Source organism: Antrostomus carolinensis, unplaced genomic scaffold, assembly GCF_000700745.2.
Source record: "Antrostomus carolinensis isolate BGI_N321 unplaced genomic scaffold, ASM70074v2 scaffold2832, whole genome shotgun sequence".
Taxonomy (NCBI): domain Eukaryota; kingdom Metazoa; phylum Chordata; class Aves; order Caprimulgiformes; family Caprimulgidae; genus Antrostomus; species Antrostomus carolinensis.
The window spans coordinates 207894-228532 of record NW_010297411.1 but is presented as its reverse complement, the minus strand read 5'-3'; the positions used below and the strand labels follow the sequence as shown (position 1 = coordinate 228532).

The 20639-nt window shown below is 36.4% G+C and overlaps 1 protein-coding gene across 1 annotated transcript in view; it reads left to right on the top strand.

The window, feature by feature from the left end:
* DPYD (dihydropyrimidine dehydrogenase) overlaps positions 1-20639 on the top strand; it is a gene marked incomplete at its 3' end in the record, with an annotated part of 286251 nt that overhangs the window by 77148 nt on the left and 188464 nt on the right. Inside the window, exons 3-4 of the mRNA XM_029083522.1 lie at positions 56-143; positions 11953-12114. Coding sequence (XP_028939355.1) covers positions 56-143; positions 11953-12114 — 250 coding nt within the window. The remainder of the gene's footprint in view (positions 1-55; positions 144-11952; positions 12115-20639) is intronic.

Below are 20639 nucleotides of genomic sequence, written 5' to 3'. Positions count from 1 at the left end.
CCTTGTGGTATTTGTATTCCATGTCTCCTTCACACATTTTCTTTTATTCTTGTAGATGCTTAAAGTGTGCAGATGCACCCTGTCAGAAGAGTTGCCCAACTAATCTGGACATCAAGTCATTCATCACGAGTATTGCAAACAAGGTAAAATTAGGCTTGCAGTAGTACATGGAAGCAGATAACAGCTGTTACTTGCAGTTCTGTTAGTGAGGCTGCATTTCAAGGTTTATCTTTGTAAAGGCTTGAAAAAAAAAAATGTTTACAACAGATGCTTTAAAGTTCAACAGTCAACTAGTTTTTAATTATTTTTGCTGCTGTTCTGTGCCCGTACAGATAGTGTATAGTGCAAATCTATTTCTTCATGTCACTTTTTCTGTGAAGCTTTTGTTTTTGATGGTTTTTAAATATAATGGTATTAAAAAACCTGAGCATTACAATGTAATTATTTAACTTTGCTGCTACCTGAGGTATTACAGTTACAATTTTTTTCTTTCATTAAAGATTTTTTTTTTAAAGAAGCTATTATAATTTAAATTTGCTTAGGGCAGAAATTTGGCATGAAGATGGTCGTCTCAAGGAATGTTTTCTTGTAGTTTTTAGTAAGGGGCTCTGGTTAATGCAAATGTACTCAGTCACTTAGACTGTTAATAAAATACTGCAGGAATAAATTTAATCCCCTTTTTGGAGGTACTGTACCTTTTCCTTTCTTAACAGGCTATTATACTATAATCATAATGAAGTCTTAAAAAGTTTATTCTGATTTGTGGTTTACAAATGACTTTTAACAGTCAGAAATAGAAATAAATAAAGATGACTGCAAAGTTGATATGACAAGATTTATTAGGCTGTGTCTGGGATAGCCTAAAGATGACTGGATATTGATTGCCCTGTACCTTTTAAAACTTACTTCCCATCTGTGCGATCATTAGTTGCTGTGTGATTTATTTGTCTGTAGGAGCCCAACTAGACTCATAATGTGCTGGGAGTGCTACAGAGATTTTCTAGCCGCATTTTATGCTCAAACATGTCTCACTGTTAGATGCAGCTGAAAAGGCCAACACAGGTAAAGCTTGAGTGAAGTGGGCAACAGCAGCACTGCTGTGTGCGAGTTAATAGTCACATTGCTTTTACTACCCTGTGTGTTGTACAGAGAAGACACTGGTAAATTCTGCACCTTAACAAGAAGCATTAAGATAAGAGGAGATATTCAGAGAAATGTATCCATTATGATATAACTATGTGTTGATGTGGTTTACAGTAATTGGCATTATGCCCAGCATCTGCATATAGACAGTTTCTTTATATAATCTGTACCCTGTCAGTGCAGCATTTCTTTTCATGAACGTAGGCATCTGTTTGAAACCATAGTACAGGATGTGGCATATTGATGCTTATTACCTCTTCCAGGCATCATGAAGCAGGTAAACTGAACAGAGAGGGTAGAAGTCAGTAGTGAAACTGCTAGTCTCCAGCTCATAATTTGTGCTGTTTTGGAAACCTAAAGCAAATTTTACTAAAGTATTTTACCAGGATAATCTTTTCTTATTAAGGATTAGTATACTACTGCTTTGAGTAGGATAAGGTGATATGTTGCTGAGGAATGGAAAAGGGCCTGCTTTATAAAAACATAAAAGCATCCAGGGAAGATGGACTGAAGACTGCAACAGGTGTCAGAAGAGGAACACCAGCAGCATCCTGGAACAAGAAATTTGGTGTGTCTTTTAGACTCTGATAGCCTCAGAAATAGAATACCCCTTTGTGACCTGGCAGAAAGGGTAAGTCATTTTAACAGCTAATTCATTCTGAATTTTCTTAATCCATTACAGAAAAGAGAAAATCAAGGTGAGGTGACTGTAGAGCTTTGAGAGTTGTATTTTGGCAAAGGTATACTGGAATAATATCAGGAAACTGACTCAAAGATGCAAAGGGAAGTCTTTGCCCTACTGAAGCCAATGGATACAATTTTACAGGTTTTAACAGGGACAGATTTAACCTGTCAGATGGTCAGTGATGTTGATCAGCCCTGTAGAGTTTGGGCTGTTTGATGATAACTCTTTTAAATCATCTTGGAAGCTGCAGATGCTATGTAAAACTGGTTTTGCCCTGAGCGAGCAGGTGACCTGATCACTTGCTGTTTTATCAGGAAATCCTGCTTTGGAGAAGAATTGCAATATACTACTATTCTCTCAGGAGATTTAACATTCTTTGCAGAAAACCCCAAGTATCTTAGATTACTGAAACATACTTATAGCTTTTCTTTTTTAGACTCTATCCCTATCAATAGCTTCTGTATCCACTCTGAATCTAGTTTTTATAAAGGTATATAATAGTTTTGGTAACTGCTTTTAACTCAAGTTGATGCCTGATAATTGCATAGACAGCAGGAAACATTCATACACAGGAAGTTTTAAAAAGGAAGTCCTGCATATCTGTGGACTCCACGTCAATGGCTGTGCCTCCTGTAATTCATGTACCAAGCAACATCTCAGAGAAATAAACAGTGTGTAGAGGGAACCCAACCTTGACTTGATGAATGCAGTCTTCTGGGCTGAATTTTCTTCTTGGTTAATTAGTTTCTGGTGCCTTTGCTAGAGAATATTTCTATTATAACAAATTCATTCTTCAGAAAAAGTAACAGTAAATTTTTCTTGTTTCCTTTATTAATAGGATTTTTTTTCTAGCTATAGGTATGTACTGCTGTTTTTACACTACTGCATTTTGAAACTCCTAGCTTTCTGGCAAGCAAGCAATAGATATAAGGTGGAAGTTGAGAGAGGGGTACCAAAAGTTGAAATGATTCATATGAAGTCATGACCCTGGCAGAGTCTACGTGAGAGCCCATGACCATGCTTGCTCCTGCAGTGTCCTCTGCCCTCTTTCATTCTGCTGCTGTGGTGGTTGGGGTACCTGCATCATACACTTTTAGAGCAGATAGAAAACAAGAACTGTGTGCTTTTGAAAACCACACTTAAGTTTCTACCTTATAATTTTGAAAGTTTTTAATGGAACTAGTAAGTAATTTTTCACCTTTTTTAATTTCAGTTTTGAATTTTTCTAAACTTTTATTGAAATAATCATTTGGATGTCATTCAGCAATCTGCTTGCTGAATATTTTTTATTATTGTCATAAGAGTATTTACTTCACATGACTAAGTATATTTTACATGTTGTTGAAAAAACTTTTCAAAATGATAAATCTTTTTTGCTGTTTCCCCCATTTAAATACACTTTATTTTTTAATCCAAAATCTTATGAATTTGTCTGGTAGCTTCTAGACAAAATGAATAGGTGAAGCGTAGAACGTTCAGATATTTGAGGTCAATAAGGGAAACTGGAATACGCTTTCTAGGCTCATTAAAGTCCCTCTCCTGCTTCTGAATCTTTCTTCATCACTCACTTGAGAAACTTAATTCAGCAGGTTACCCTTCTACTTTTTCAGAGGAGATTCAATTCAGTAAATTCCTTGTCCTCATCCCTCTGTAAACAGTAAGCAGTATTGCACACAGGTATCTATTTAAACATGATTCATTATTAATACAGAATATTTAGACAGCAGCATATTGAAAATGAATTACGTTGTCAGGTATTTAAGAGCTCTATTGTATGTAGTTTGTTTTGTTGGAAAACTGCTATAGCAATCATAAAAGGTTGAGGATTCTTGTTCTTTTAAGCCTGAGGCTTTTTAGATATTTACAAGCCATGTACAATGTAGCTGTTCTGCCATTAGACCTGAGCTCAGGAGTAGGAGAGGGACAGGGGAGGAGGGGTTGTTTCTGGGTTGAGAGGGTAATTGAATTGCCAGACTCAATGAGCCTTGAGCCTCTTTGAGAAAAAAGATGTCACTTATGCTGTATTGTGTTAGCTGCTGTGACTCAGTAGACTTTAGACCACAACTTCCATTCTCTTTTTCCATACAAACTGGATTACAACTCCACTTTATAAAGGTACAATTTATTCTATTGTGTCTTCCCAGTCAGTGTTTCTTGGTTCATACAGACCGCTTGCAATTGTGTCTGAGACAAGACTTCACATTCATCTTGCACACATTTCTACTTTTGTTTCTGAACATCAGAAGATGGCAAACAATTATTCTGACTTCCAGCTATCTTCTCTTTAAATACAGCCTTCACATTGCAAAGTGTATATTCTTTGTTTTATAATGCACAAGTGCCATCATAGTTATTTCTTTCTTTAAAAAGAAAAAACACTATGAAAAAAAAGTGTTCAGCTGCTCTAGCAGAAGACTTTGCCCCCCAACCCTGAATGAGTACCAGGAGTGATTTTAGGATTTTAAGTCCTCCTTTCCCTGTGTTGATACATGAAAGCAAGGAGGACTTGGTAAAATGGAGCTCCAGCACCTGTCATCTTTTAGGGCTGGCACAAGCAAGTATTGTACAGCAGCAGAAAATCCTACAGCTTACCAGAAGCAACTCTCAGCCTAAACGCTTGGAGCCTGTCCAGCTTTCCTCCTGTTAAGCAGAAGTGTGTGCCAGAGGAAGCTGCCCATTAGAGAGCAACAGCTGCTCACGTGCTCTACCTTTGTACTGTTCAGTGAGATGGTGTTATGGTTGAGTATTTGCAATGAAAAACAACTGTTGATGCAGATTAGGTGTGGGGATATTAGGTTGTGTTACATGGCACAGACCTAAGGAATGAGTGAGTCAGCCTTCATAGTCTTGAGTCTATAGCAAAGAACTGAGGGTGCAGAAGTATCTTTTGTGTTATCAGTACTCAAAAATCACACTTTGTCACTGCAGCCCTCTGTTACTAGCTCTCATATTTTTATCTCAAGTCTTGCAGTATTGAAGTGATTCCTGACACTGATTCAACAGTTTTCTCCTTGTTCAGAAAGGCCATCTTCCATATTCTTTAATAATAAAGATAAACTGGTCTGAGCTGACACATGAACCGTTTTCTAACAGACTTTATAGGTGGATATAAGCCTTCTGGTGGCCAGCGTTTAAAAAAAAACCCAAACCAAAACAGAAAACCACCAAAACCAACAAAGCCATGCTGCCCTCTGGATAAAAGGCTGTCCCTGGACTATGCAGAAGGCTGGTAGGAAAGTGGGGGAGCGAGAAATGAATGCCAGGAACAGTACAGAGAAAGTTGTGAAACACAAGGGTAAGTTTTAGGATTTTAGAGGGATATCTAAGTTTAAACGAAACCAAAGGAAATGTGTGGGGTTTTTTCAGGAGAGAAATTTGGTCTTTCAAGGGGGAAATGAGAGAGGGAACAAACTGGAAGATAAAGGTGGATACCAAGAGATAAAGGTGAATCTGAAGTTTGGGAGATTGAGGAAGTAAAGGAAAAAGTGTTTGAGGTAATATACTGGAAATGAGAAAGAAGGAAAAGGGGGTAGACAAAGGAAGGCAAGAGACAAAAAGCTGTGGGATCATTAAGAAAAAATGAATTTAAAGGATTGTAAGGGAGAAAGGGTGGTGAGAGACATAGGATTATGACAGGTGAGAGAAAGAGAATGATGGTTTTTCTGTGCCAGAGGAACTCTGAGTAAATTAACAAAGGACATCTATATGCCATTGCAAAGACTAGAAAATTGTGAGTCACAGTTCATATGTAAAGTACAGTGGGATACTCTTAATACAATGAAGGATTGTGAAAGTTGGAAAGCTGCTAGATGATTGGTAATAATTATATACAGATATGCATCACAATTAATCTTTAAGTACTACTTTGAGGCCCTGGGTTTTTGAAAGTGCTGTTATATTCAGCTTTCTCTGTTAATCTTTGTATATTATAGGTCACTAAATTTAAAAAAAAAAAAAAAACATTTAAAAGAAAAAGTAGTAATGGTGTTAAATTGATGCACTTGGAACAGTGACTTTTCTTGAGATGTCTGTTTGTACTTAGTGTAATGGAATGGCTGACAGCTGGTTTCAGTTGCCATAGTGTAATTATGTAGAATACACTTCTGCGATGACACTATGTCAATTAAGGAATCTCTCACATTCTAGACTACAAAGGACAAAATGACAGTACAAGATTTTTCTTCCGTTCTTTTTCATAAAAAGATAGTGACACTGTGTGAAATTACAGTCCTGTTATGATGACACAAGTGAAATGATGTGAAAGATTTCTGGATTGATTAAAAATCATCAGAATTATAATATAGAATATGTATGATTTGATAAGTTGCTGTTATGTTTTGTTCCTTCTTCTTTGGAAGATATTTGAGGGGGGGCTGACAGACTGAGGGCGTTTCTTGTTATATTTGAACTGGTGTGTGTCAATGTGGAAAATGCTACTTATATAACAACGTACTTTAAATAGTGGCTCTTCGGTTTGTGAAAATATTTTAATCCAATATATCTTGAGTAAATTTTAAAGCCATCACAGAACATGAACTAGATAGAAGTAGGTGATATTTTCCCATATTTTTGCTATATCTCCCTTTTTTAAAACTAAATCCAGATGAAAAGGAAATTACCACTTTTTTCTTCTTTTTCTTAAAGTATTCACTCTGTCCCCAAATCCTGATGAAGTCAGTGTATTCATTTTTATTACACAAAGCATAATAATGCATATTCTTCATTGTTTTTGAGAAAATGGCAATATCAAAACACCCTAATGCATAATGAATTTATATAAAAAGCTCTTGAATTGAATAGAAAGAAAAGATGCTATAAGCATTTCCTGATAGTAAATGCAATTTCTTCTGGTCTCTCAATATTGATCCTGTGTGTTTTAATAGGGTTTTTTTGAGTAAAAAACAGTCTCATTTGCATGCAAATTATATAATGCTTCCAAATGATACATGTGGAGATCCTCCTCTGCCTGGTTTCTGCTGATTATTGATGTCTGTGTAAGGCTTGTTTTTGTTCCCTGTGTTAGCAATGTAGTATTTATTGACATTTTGATGTAGGAAACCACAAAACATCCTATCCAGTTAGATTAATTTATTTCTATGGAAGTGCACAGGAAAAAAGATTCTATGAACAAAGGCACGAGCAGACATTTATCTCATTAAAAAATTCAGAAACATTCTAGTTTTAGACTTCCTTCCTCTGTGATGTCTGTAAGAAACTAGCCAACTGAGTCATCTCATTATTTTAGCATCTAAAAAAATTACTCCAAACTGTTAAGGTAGCTTGCATCATTCCATGCCCTGGAGTAACTCTGTCATTTTAAAGAAGCCAACTTCCCTTTAATTCTGATCCTTTCTCATGTACAGCATGTGGTGTGTAGTTGCCAGCTTGCCACGTCTGTATCTCATGTCTATTTTGTGTGCAGCCTACTACACCCTGGTTTTGTGAAATAAAAGCGATCAATAATTTTCATAAAATGTGAATATTCTACCTTTAATGTAATGATGATTAATACATGTTTTCAGCTTAAAAAAATTAAGTAAGTACAAAGTATTAATGTAACTAAACATTTAAGATACTGTATATATACTACAAATTCTTATTTATTACTGTAGTAACACAATGGTTTGCAGTTTTGTAACACAGTTTGTATAGCACCTCTTCGTGTAACTTAATAGACTACACTGTATTTTCCTGCCAGTTTTTGTCAAGTATTGGAAAACTTTCTAATCATGTTTGATATGCTAGATAATAAATCAACACAGCAGGATAAATGATGAAGCAGAATGGAAGGACAGAGACATGAAGCAACTCAGAGCTGAGCTTCTGAAATCCTACCCACAGCCCAATCTCCATGCTGGTCTGTGCCCTGGGCATCAGGAAGGTTGCAGATGTGCTTGCTCTGGAGCCACTGCACAGAGTCAGCACATGGCAGCACATGGCCGTATCCTTTCACTGGTCATGGGCGTATATCAGTGGCAAGGGGAACAGTGGTTACACTGGTGTTCTGGAAGATGGAAGAGTTAGGGAACTGCAGCTCTTCTGTGAGTATGTTGTAAGTTTACCAATGGTAAAATTGATACAAGATGACTTTCTCTTGGCAAATAGGGAAACCAAGTTAGCACTGAACCTGTACTTCCCTTTCATCTTCAGAGATGTCCACGTTAGCACTGTTGGAGCACACTAAGCAAGTAGTGCAGAAGACTCACCCTGCTGTTCCCAAAGATAAGTGGAACACTTTGCACTTCAGATGTGACTGTCTTTTAATTTATCATTAAAACTTATTTCAGGTGTTTAAGACTAGAAGACTGTACTTTTTGATACAGTTGTCCTTGTTTTGGCTGGGGTAGAGCTAATATCTTAGTAGTGCTGTGTTTTGGAATGAGTATGGGATTTGTTATGAGAAGAATGTTGATAATATACTGATGTTTTTAGTTGTTGCTAAGAAATTAAGGACTTTTCAACTTCCCATGCTTTGCTAGTGTGCAGGTGCAGAAGAACCTGGTGACAGGGCAAGAGCAACGAACCCAAATTGGCCAATGGAATATTCCATATCATACAACATCATGCTCAGTATATAGAGGGTTGGCCAGGAAGTGTGCTCTCTCTTCTGGGATTGCAGTTTCAGGATTTTCTCTCCTCTGGGGATCACTAGCTGGGAACAGGCTGGGCATTGGTTGAGGGGTGGTGAGCAATTGCACTGTGCATCCCTCATTTGTATATTCTGTTATTACTATTATAATTATTATTAATAGTATTTTGCATTTTATTTTATTTCAATTATTATATTGTTCCTGTCTCAATCCATGAGTCTCCTTACCTTTACCCCTCCAATTCTCTTTCCCATTCCCCAGCTCGGGGAGGGTAAGTGAGCAGCTGCATGGTATTTGGATGCCAGCCAGATTGCATCTGGCACATCAGTTTGTCTAATGTCTTAATATTTAGCATGGTAACATGAACTATAATGTAGTAGTTTTAGAGTACGTTTTCGGTACTCTCATATGAAGAGGACATGGTTCTTCTTTTTTTCAGGTGAGTTGCAGTGACTTGCAGAAGCAACTCATGATTATGACAGCAACATCTCAAAACTTCCCAAATCAGGGCCCTACCTTCACATATTTCATCATGCTTCCCCTAAATTAAGAGTTGAGCAGCAGTTGTCTTTACCCCCATTAGGACTTCAGTCTCAGCCTCCTCCGAACTCTGGCATGATGTTTCAGGGTTTCCCTAGATAGCCCATTGGTAAGCCATGATCTCAGTCCTATACCCACAATGACCCTGGTCCCATCTCTCTGAAGTTACTTGCTACTTTAACATACCCTGTCTTTTTGTAGCATAGCTGTGCTCAAAGTTTGGTTTGAGCCTGCAAAACACTTGTGCCAGCTGTGTTGATGCTGCCTGTAGTGGCACAGCTCAAGTGTGAGAATATACTTTACAGTTACGTAACAAAATTAATTTTAAAAAGGAATACTTTAACAGCTTTGCATTCTAGGCATATTAACTAGCTTTGTGTGTTGATTTTAATTACAAAGCCTAAAAATGAAGAAAATCCTTAATGAAGTTACTTAAATAGAAATGCTCACTGTTGTAATTGTTTCCATTGAACCAGAGTTGAAGATAATAAAAATAATCTGGACAACACAGGAAGGGAAAATATAACTCTCGCATATAGTGAAATATCAAATTGAATAAAAATTCTTTGAAAACCATTTTGTCTTTGAGTTAGTGAGAAAAATCCCCACTACTCGTTTGTAATTATTCCTTTAGAGTGAAAGAAAGGAATGGCTAGATGTAATTGCCTGGGAAACAGAAATCTAGTGCCACTTAAAATGCTGTAGGGTATCTAGGCTGGTCTCTGAGTGATGCTTCAGAGAGGCATGGGTCTCCTGCATTGACTGTGTCACCTCTGCTGTCTGCATGGTTATGTGTCAGGGACATCTCCAATATAACTAGGCTTCTGTGTTTTGCTGCTGAATTGAGATTACAGTGTCTTTACTGGCTGTTTTTAGCAGCTCTAATAGTCTCTGACATATCAAAACAGTATCATTTATCAGGAAGAGCAAAAATATTTGCTAATGTATACAATTGTCATTTCACTAATACTCCTTTACACTGGAATAAATGAGAATTGAGGGTGATAAAGTGCCTTACCAATCACTACAAGCCAAATGGTTGAAAGTTCTTCCAGAACAGTTGCATAAAGGGAGTGTGTGTTCAGCCAGGATTAGAATTTCAGTGGATTTTAATAGTATGAAAAAATCCTATGAAAGTACACTCAGGTAGCTGGTTTGTGTTTCCAGGTGATGGACAGGGGATAATGCTGTGCAGTAGACCAGCATCTGTAAGCAAAAGGTCCAGTTACATCTACAAATACATTTCTTAAGCATTGACATTCTCTGTGAATCTTTATCTGTGTCTATAGCATCAGGTTTAACTGTAAGAATTTTATGCTCAGTTTTTTAATATGCCTTTGGTGAATCTGAACCTCCCAAACCAAAGTCTTATTACCTATTGCTGGTTAAATTGTCAGATCTTGACACTGCTCTTTTTATTCATAACTGGAATCTTGTTCTGTGTGGCATAGCGTTTGCTTTGAATAAACACTTCCAAGTACATTAGCCTACTTGACAGACAGTAAGTCACAGGCATTGCACAGGTTCTGCTGTGACAGAGTACTTCACGTCATTTGAACATTACACCTTCTGGCTGTTCTGAGTCAGCTGTTCTGGGACAGAGAGATAAAGATATTTGTTATAAAAACCAGTTTCATGTTAGCAATGATTACTGAAGATTGCATTATGGAAGAGGAAGGAGACATACTGTTTTTTATTCTCTCAATTATTGGTAGTTTGGAGAAAGCTGGAATGAGATTCCAGCATTAATTTCTCACTGAAGAAACTTCTGTGGAACCTCAACCGTGTGCTAATTCTAAGGGGTGCTGTATTATCTTCTGGCCCTTAAAGGAAACCATAGCATTAATCCATATTCCTTTGTGGGGCTTTTAGAGTGGGTGGAAGGAATGGTAAAATGAAGAATGAACTGGAGTCTACAATTAAGTAAACTTCTATATTGATTATACAGAAGAAAAGATAGGATTTAAATGGTTTGTTTTAATTGCACCATAATTTCATTAATGTAAATGTAATGTAAATACAGAACTTCCATCAGTAGTTCTTCCCTTCTAAGTGAGATTCCTGGCATTTTCTGTGATGTTCCCTCTGAAGAGAACTGTCCAGTCTAAAAAAACTACTGGGGTTGCTTTTCTCATGGCATCAGGCACTGGGAGCTTGCCAATGTCCATTCTTTAGATTTTTGTTATGGCAACAAATCTTGGTAGCTCACAGGAAATTGTTCCTTTTCAGCAGAAATGCACGGAATAGTAAGGATCTGTGAAGCTGTGAATTGCACATAATTTCTTTACTCAACTCCCTGCTTTGCTGTTTAGGGAAACAGGAAAATAAGTATTTACACTGATCAGTGTGTGGTTGAGGAAAAATAGATCAAAAAAAGAATTCAGTAATGCAATATCTCTAAGTAGCTACATAGGAAACCTTGTCCTCTCATCACGGATCTGGGGCAATTGGCATGACTGATCTGGTGTGAAGGACAGGCATATCCACAGAAATGGTGTGCACAATGTGCAAATAAGCTTTTCATTCCCTGTGTCATAAAGAACTGATAATCTAACTGACACTTTCTGGTTCAGACCTCCAACAAGGGTTTCAACTCAGCTACTGCCCAGTTGACCTAGAAATGGCGAAAGTGTTTACAAGTACATAATGCAGGCATAGCTTTTGAACGTAGATTTGCTAAGCCACTAACCACCTCAGACTACAGATGCTTTTAACTATTTTGCAAGCTAAAAAGACAAGTTTTATCTTTGCATAATTAACAGTTTTGCTGACTTTCTTTCCAGTGTCTTTGACATAAAGCTTATAACATGTTAGTACATTTAAATGTCATTGTTATTTAATATAATTATATATTACTCTACTAGCCAGTTAAACAAAAAGTATTTTGTATTTTCTCTTGATTAAATTTTTGATTCCTTGGCATGTGACTAGCTCTCTTTTTAAAAAAATCTTTTTTCCTTCTTTTTTTTTTTTTTTTTTTTTCTTTTTCCTCAGAACTACTATGGAGCTGCCAAAATGATTCTTTCTGACAATCCACTTGGCCTGACATGTGGAATGGTATGTCCAACATCAGATCTCTGTGTTGGTGGCTGCAATTTGTATGCTACTGAGGAAGGACCAATTAATATTGGTGGATTGCAGCAGTTTGCTACTGAGGTAGGTAGGACTTGCAAATGTATGAATTTTTTTGCGTGTACCAAGGAGTATCGTCTAAGTGGCTGCCCTTGTTAATGATGTGTTTAAAAAAAGTTGGTACTAATAAAATAAAGGTGTAGGAAGTTAGAATAATTATCCTTTTTCTTACAGCACATTCAGAAGCTTATAAATGCTTTACTTTAAAGGAATGTAAGAAACATTATTTGTGAACAAGATGACTCTTTAGAAACACTAGTAGTTGAGACAATTTGTTTTATAATGAAAGATTTAGCTAAGCCAGGTGAAACTATAGATGTTACTGAAGTAGGCAGCATAAGGGAAAAGATCAAGTGCACCAGCATGTGTAACTGCATGTTAAGGAGATGTAGAACTGTTCTGGGTTCATCCTGTAGCAGAATTAGTATGCACTTGTACTGGCTTTGGGACAAAGGAAAAGTTTCCGATTACTTAGACTTTTTGCTGTCCTCTTTTTGTCAAAACTAAGTAAATAAGTAGTTTCAGGTTAACCTGAAATATGTCTATGTGCTTCTATCTAGATAGATACAGACGCACACGCATGTGTGTATGTGTAAATGTATTAGTTCATAAAGGTATGGATATATTTTGGCTACTGAAGCAAAGATTATTACTTGCCACTTGATGCTAGGAAGTCTTCTCAAGGGTTTCTATTCAGGTGCGTGTGTCTTATTTGTGACTGTATAGTTTCAATGCTCCAATTTCCTCCTGAAGAAAGATGGAGGCTACTGCTCATTTGTTAACTTTGTTGGAGGGCATGGAGAATTTGTACCAAACTCATGGTCTCAGCTGGCACCTCATCTGATCTGTCTGAAGTAACTTGGGGTAAAAATTGTGATTTTTTTGTTCTCTGTAAAAGTGAAGAAATTGTGTTTATATAAAAAAAGACATATGCATGTGTTAAGATTGCACATTTCCGTACAGTCCTTAGGTAGTGAGCATTGGGCGGATCATATTTACAAACATACAGTGAAATTCCAGTCACATTTACAAAGCCTGAGAAAAAAAACTTTGTAGGACAGACCAAAATAGAAATGTGAATCAATCTGAACATAACAGGTTATAAGTCTGTAAGGTCATTTTTTTTTCCCCTGCTGTCATTCATAGACTTCAGACCCCCTTCTTAATGGCTATGGGTCATGATTCAACGAGGAAACATTGCTACGTGCTGGAGTTCTTTTATCTGTTGGTATCCCTCCTATCTTCTCTCCAGAAGACTCATAAAGCTTCTGGAGCACCTGCTAAACTTTTCTGCTACCTGCTGCTGCACTTTCTCTGCCTTCTGTCATTTAAGTAGCTATCCACTTCTATTGTCTTGAGATTTGAACATATAAGCGTAAGAATCAGTACAGTTTGGACCAAAGTTCTCATTTACAGGATGAGGCTAGAGACACTGGACTGTACTTAAATTCTACATATATATTCAATAGTTGGCTTTTATCAGTCAAAAGGCAATTTTATTAGCTTTTCTTCTAATGGCCTTTATTCCTTGTATATAAAAACCCAATATTTGTTGCAAAGCAGGAGACTTTTTTCTTAAAAAAGGCGAACAAAAAAAAAGAAAAAAAGAAAGATTAAACAGTAGTCAAGTAAATGGTAGGTACAATAGTGAAATATTACTGTTTAGAAAAGAAATGCAAGTAATTTCTGTTAAAACTTGATTTGTGTCTCCTTTTAGCTTTAATGCTATGATTAATAGATAGGAATTATGGCTTGATAGATAATGCTAAATATCTACCATTTTTCTTCAAAAATCTTTAGAAATCTATTAAAAAAGCTCAGTGCTAGCACAATGATTGATATGAAAACTGCAGAGAGGATGAATAGCTGAGAATGGCTTTGCTCCAAATGTTTCAGGTTTTTTTAAAGTTATATTAGTGTCAAGAGTTCTAAGAAAATAAAATTGTTGTACAGTTCTATTTAACACTAACAAAAATAACATTTCAGTAATATTTTTATAGTATCCTAAAATGTTAATATTAGGTGTTAATAACCTTTAGATTTACTGCTGTTTAACAAAGAATTTGTATATATTGTAGTATTAGTAATAATAGGCAGTCACTTTGGGAATTAGTGCTTTTATTTTTTAGCTTTCATTCAGTTAAATTTTACTGTGCAAGTATGTATAGTTGAAAAAGAAATATAATGGTATGAGTACTTCCAACAATCATTATAAAAATATAGATTCAAATACTGAAGAAAATCATGAGGTACTACTGCTCACACAAAAATTGGTCCCGATACTGGAAGTGAAGTGTGTTGACAACTTTACCTATATGAGTAACTTAGTAAATTGTGTAATTTGGGCGTGCAACATGTGTTACTCTTAATGAGAGCTGCATGGTAATTCTCATGCACTATGTAATAGTTTGTCCCACAGGGACTTATTTACTAAAAACTCCATTGTGCATAAAGACAGTTTTAGACTTTTTTTTCCTTGGAATTAGTCTCAGGATCATACACTTGATGCACTGAGAGAGCAAACAATAAAAAGGCACAACTGCTAGCTGTGGTAAACAATAAAATTGCAGTAAAGGAGGAATGTGGGCTTAAAATGGAAAATATATGGGTATGACCTATGTCTCTTTGTGCTTCTGAACAATGACTGATCATCAGTTCACACTGCAGGTAAAACTCCCTAATTGTAAAATATTTGTCTTGCATACAGTAGAACAAAAAAAATGGCACCTCACGCCTCCTGCGTTTTCCTTCTACCCTTCCATATAGTTCTGTAACTATGTTAGGCTCATTCTGAAAGTAAATGGTAATTCAGTCTGAAAAAAAGTGGATTTTGACAATTAAATGTTCAAGTGGAAAAAAAGGAAATGTCCGTTTGTATTTGTGATGTATATGCTGAGATGTAGTTACCACGGTAACTGTTGCATCTAGAGAATAACATGGAGTAAAAGCTCACCATTATAAATGATGAGTGTCAAGTGCAGGTTACACCTGCTACTGCATGGGTCAAAATTATATTAATGTCTTTATCTCCCTTGCCCAAGTACTTTAGAATCAGGAAACATCTCTGGTTTTGGAACACAAGTTCAGTGAAAATATACTGAGGTTGCAGTGACAATGCATACAGGCGTGAGCTATATGACTGTCAGTCCCACAAAATAAACTAAAATTACTGGTTACACAAGTACAAGTTTGTAAGCTTGCAGTGAAAAAGCAGCATGATCTATTACGTTGTCTGTTGTAGTATTAGTAAGAAACTCAAAATCTTACATTTCTGGATAGACATTACTGAATCTAAAGGTTCTCCTGTGTTTCTAGTCAATCATTCTGAATGGAGCAGCACAAGTTAAATAGAAAATGTATTATTTTAATCGCTGCATACTAGATTTGAATACTGAATGATTTAGTACTATGACTCTTGTGCCAGCTGCAGTTCTGGTGATTTGTTCCTCTCTGGAGATATATTCTGGCTGCTGTTGCAGCAGAAAGAAATTGGAAAAGGAAACTTGATATGTTTTTTTTTTTTTTCCTAAAAGATGCATTGTATGAGCTTACCTGCTGATAACTCAGGGGCATCTCAGCAGAGTGCCTGGTCTGGGAGGTGGGCTGTGGTGAACATCCGTCTCTTGAGTGCTGAGCTCCCTCCTCTCTCAGCCCACCATGGGCAAGGAAGCAACAGCTGCCCAAGGAGATTGTCGTGGAGGGGTGTGCTGCGGACTCGGGCTCAGGGTCCCTCTTTCAGTTGCATATTGACAGCTCTGAACAGTCTTAACAGGTGGGGGGAGAAGGTGGTTCTTGTGGAGCTGCAGCTCCTGCAGTTGGACAGCCTTGGGATGGCTACGTGGGCCCCTCACTGTTGCCAGCATGCATGGGCATGCTGCATCAGCAGAGGAGGACTGTTCTGGAGAACTAACAGCAGGACAAACAGAAAGAAATCTCTATTTATCAGTATTAATTTTTATTTTAACACATCTTTAGGTTATTTTTTCTTTTCAGTCATGTTGAAATCTAAATAATCAATTATAAAATTTTAGGTTTGTCTGGAGGGGATGGTGTAGCCTTCTACAATAGTTCAAGGGGATGAATCTAAGGACTTCTGATTTCTGGGGCCAATGCTGAAAGACGTGCGGGTATTTGGACAAGTTATATAAACTTTTCTATGGCATGTTTTACAGACATTAAACATTCTTTGGGTTTAAGGCATTTACATGAATGTTGCTATGCCCTTTTTAGCGGTGCAGTTCATGAAATGTTGAGGTATGGACTCTGCAGTGTCCTAGATCTATGGGTTTTCTTGGGACTGTCATAATGTTAATGTATAATTCTTAGGTAGGTTTGAAAAGTCTTTAATGAGATACTTTAGGCCCTAGTTTTATCAACTCTCATCTACTTGCATAAAAGTTTGCAGTACTGCAACTTTAGCTGTTAACTTGTGGAAGGGAGGATCAGCAATTTTTCATAATGAGCTCACGTTTGTCGAAAAAACACTTCCTGTGCATATTGTGCTATCTAGTGCAATTAAATGAAATTAATTGTGCGATTATGTAATTTGACAACTTCAAGAAGATTACTGAGCATGCAATTTGCTTATTTTTTTTATTAAAATCTGTGCAGAATATTATTTTCTCCTTTAAATAGTCAACTGCCCCATATTAATGTAAACTAGCCTACAGATAAATATCCATGGAAAGGAAACCAGTGGGAAAGTGTGAAAATAATACAACCAGTTCCTAAATGTTACTGATTTAATTGCCTGTATTTTTCCTTCTATGCACTGGCAAAATCTGATAACAATTCAGAATATACTAATATGTTTCACACTAAAATAAATACCAGCTAGATTCTAATGTCTATGTCAGTAGCTGTTTGGTATCTCATCATCTTAGTGAAAGGTATTTAATGTCAAACCTGACTAATAAAGTTATTTCTATAGCCTTTTAGGCATGGAAGCAAGCATTATCCTTCAAGAATATGAAGGATTTATTTATGAAGTCAAAAGTTACGTTACTAAAATTCAATTTTACCACTGCTCCTTCCATTTTCCCAATTTTTTAATGTTTCAGTCTTTTTCTGTTGATTAAAGTTTTGTGACAAAGGCGAGAGATTAAACAGATGCACTTTTTACTGAAGAAATATGACCTTCTCTGTATGTTTTGGAGACTACTATATATGTTTTTTGGCAGCCTCTCTTGTTTCATAGGATTAGACAAAGGCTTTTTTACATTTTTACACTGAGATTAAACTTTCAGTTTATTTACTGTTTAATTTAACACATTCTTTGTCATAGTCCAAAGATAATTTAAAAAAAAGGTGAATTAAAGTAAAACTATCTGACCATATTTGAATTCTGCAAGTAGGTGGAGAAGGTTGTCTACAGTATATTCCTTTTAGAAAAATTCTGATCAGAAAACTCAGTGACTGAAATGAGTTACTTTGATTTATTCTAATTTATATAAAAATGGAGATAACTATTCTGAGTAATAGTTCTAACCTGCTTTCATGGTTTTAAATGTTTTAGATTCATTTAAATCATGCTTACTATGCCATAAAATTATTTTCATCAGGTTAGCAAAATGCATTTTTCTGAGTCATCTGCCACTCTCTGCCAAATATCACATCTTTTCATCAAAACATGCTAATACTAGAGTCACATGGTGAAGGAAAGAACCAGAATTATATTACATGAGGAGAACAATAAGCTTTTCCCTGACTGCATTCTGGAAAACAGCTAAAATGAGTTGACTAAAACTTTCCAGGAAAATTAAACTTGAATCATATGTTCAGCAATCGAAACCACTGTAGTTTGCTTAAATGGGAAATATTGTGGAACCTTAATACACACATACAGTGTGTATTGCATACAGTGTGCATTGCATACAGTGCCTGGAATTATGCTCTTTTCTACTGAATATTTTGGAACGAGAACCAACCCTACTACAGTGAAAGGGTGTTTGATTTTAGAAGGGAGAAGAGAACAACTCCCCAGATTTCACACTGGAGAGAATGTTGAGCAAGTGCACTCACACCTTTACATGTTGAAGTAAAGCAAATAGGGAAAATGTAATATAAATGTCTGAATTGAGAGGATTTCAGTTGTTGGCACTTCAGCAGAACTGATTGTTTCAGTTTGGTCAAATTGTATCTCACTTGAGGACAAAGTCTCTGTAATCCTTTTTGTAAGCTGGTTTATTGGTTCTATGTACCCTAGTGGACCTGAAGCATAAGAAGTGGACAGAATCTGAGAGGGTTTAGTTTCCATAGGCCCTGGATATTGAAGTAATGATGATTGCGTTGTATTTGATCAAAAATTAAAGAACAAATGACCAGTGTTATTAATATCTATTAATAATCTATCTAATATCTTTTGTTTGTGTATGAAACGGAGACAGAAGGAAAGGCTTGCAAGGTAGTCATCTCTGCACACCAAAGGGTTTGTATGGAAGAATTTAGTGATTTTTAATTCAGTGAATTACAGTTTAGGGAAACTTCACTGTGAGGTGAGTGAAAATCTTTTGAAATGCATTGAAGCAGTTTGCTATTTTCACACAGTTACCCTGCTAGCCTTAATATGCAAAACTGCCACTGAATTCCAGATGGCGAGATATTGCTGCACAAGCTGGCTGTGCTGCATGAAGACAGTTTCACCCTATTTGCAAATAGGCAGAATTAAAGTTGACCATTCAGCCTGAACTACTAGGATTTCCTGCATGAGTGCTTGGTTTCTGAAGCTTAACAGTGCACTACAGCAGTGTAGCACTTTAGTATAACATTTAGTCGATGAGTATGACTGTTCAACAATAAATATCAAAATAATTATGTTAACAATAAAGTAAATTTGGTGATAAATTTATTAAGCATATGCATATTCATAGTGTTCAATATACATATTAAATATGGAAGTTATATAATTTGTATTACTAAGTAACCTGATAAAACAACTGCCTGAGACTTTAATGAAAATTTGGTATCATTCAAGACATTTCTCTGTGAATGTAACAAAGGAAACATTTTAGAAATACCCTATTGCATTTTGGTTATAGAGTCTAGTTTCACAGTACAATATAAGCTTTTCAGCCTGTGAAATCCATTAATAACCACTTTAAACCTTCCCTTATTGTATGAATTGTCATGTTTAAATTATTCCTTTTTAAACAATTGTCTGAATATAAGGAAGAATTTCTTTACTGTGAGGGTCACTGAGCACTGGACCAGTGAGTGCTCAGTGCCCAGAGAGGTTGTGGAATCTCCCTCCCTGGAGATATTCAAAAACCATCTGGACAGAATCCTGGTTCATGTGCTCTAGGAGTCCCTGCCTGAGCAGGGAGGTTGGACTAGATGACCTTCAGAGCTCCCTTCCAACCTCAACCATCCTGTCATTCTGTGATCTCTTGCTTCTTGCAGTTTGTTAAAATGCTATGTCAATTTACAAAGACTGTGGGAGTTTGACACAGAAATTTTAGAGGGGGAAGGAACTAATCATTGGTTTACCTAGCATGAGTGCTCAAGTGCATATGAAGAAAATGAACATTGATTCAAAATATAAATGGAAAATTTCATTTGCAAGTGGGATTGCCAACATTTAACTTGGAAAACCTTTGCTTCTTGAGTACTAAGGAAAGAAAAATCTGTTGGTCAACTAATCAAATAGCTTAAATATGATATTTATTAAGACAAATGACAATGTATGTATTTTAGAGGACTAGTTAGTACTTATAAAACACAGTTCTGCATTGAAATAGATGGGGAATGATATTATCTTCTGGTGCAGACCTCAAGTGTTTGTTATATGACTGTGAATCCCAATGCAATGAGCTTTTGGTATAATATTGTGCTTCTGCTACAAAGATATACTCCTTGGGTTAAATATTTTCCCACTAATGCCTAAAATAAAATGAAGCTGTAACTATGCTTTTCCATGCTTATAATCTTCAGTAGCCTGCAAGGGCTGTGAGTCTATTATTTCCTTTTATAGATTATGCAAGACAGAGACCCCATTCCTTCCCCTACGATGTATGTAAATGCAGAGGACAGCGAAGTCTAGCTCAGTTAACGTAGGATATTTCTGCCTTAGCCTCTTACCCGGGTGCCTGAGCAAAGAACTGATTTAATGCAAATCTGAAATAAACAGTGTGACACTGCAACTAGGTTAGGAGTCCGTTGTGCTGGGTTCTGTATAAATACATAACAGTGGTCAGAGACTGTCCCAAAGTACTTGTAATAGTCAAGACAGGATGGAGCAGTTCATCACCATTTTACAGGTGAAGAATTGAAGCATACACCTATAAACTTTGAACACCCAATTAAAAAGTGGAAAACATCTGAAATAGATGAGCAACTAACATGAAATAAGTCCTATTAGAATTATCTAAGAGGAGGCATTTAAAGCATGAATTGCTTTTGAGAATATAGCGCTGAAGACCAGGAGCAGTTCCTAAAAAAAAAAGGTTCAAAGCCACCTAAGGCTGATTACCTATCACCTCTAAAAAGTCAAACCATAAGTGATTTATACAGGATCACACAAGATATTTCTTGAAGGAGCAAAGTCTCTTCAC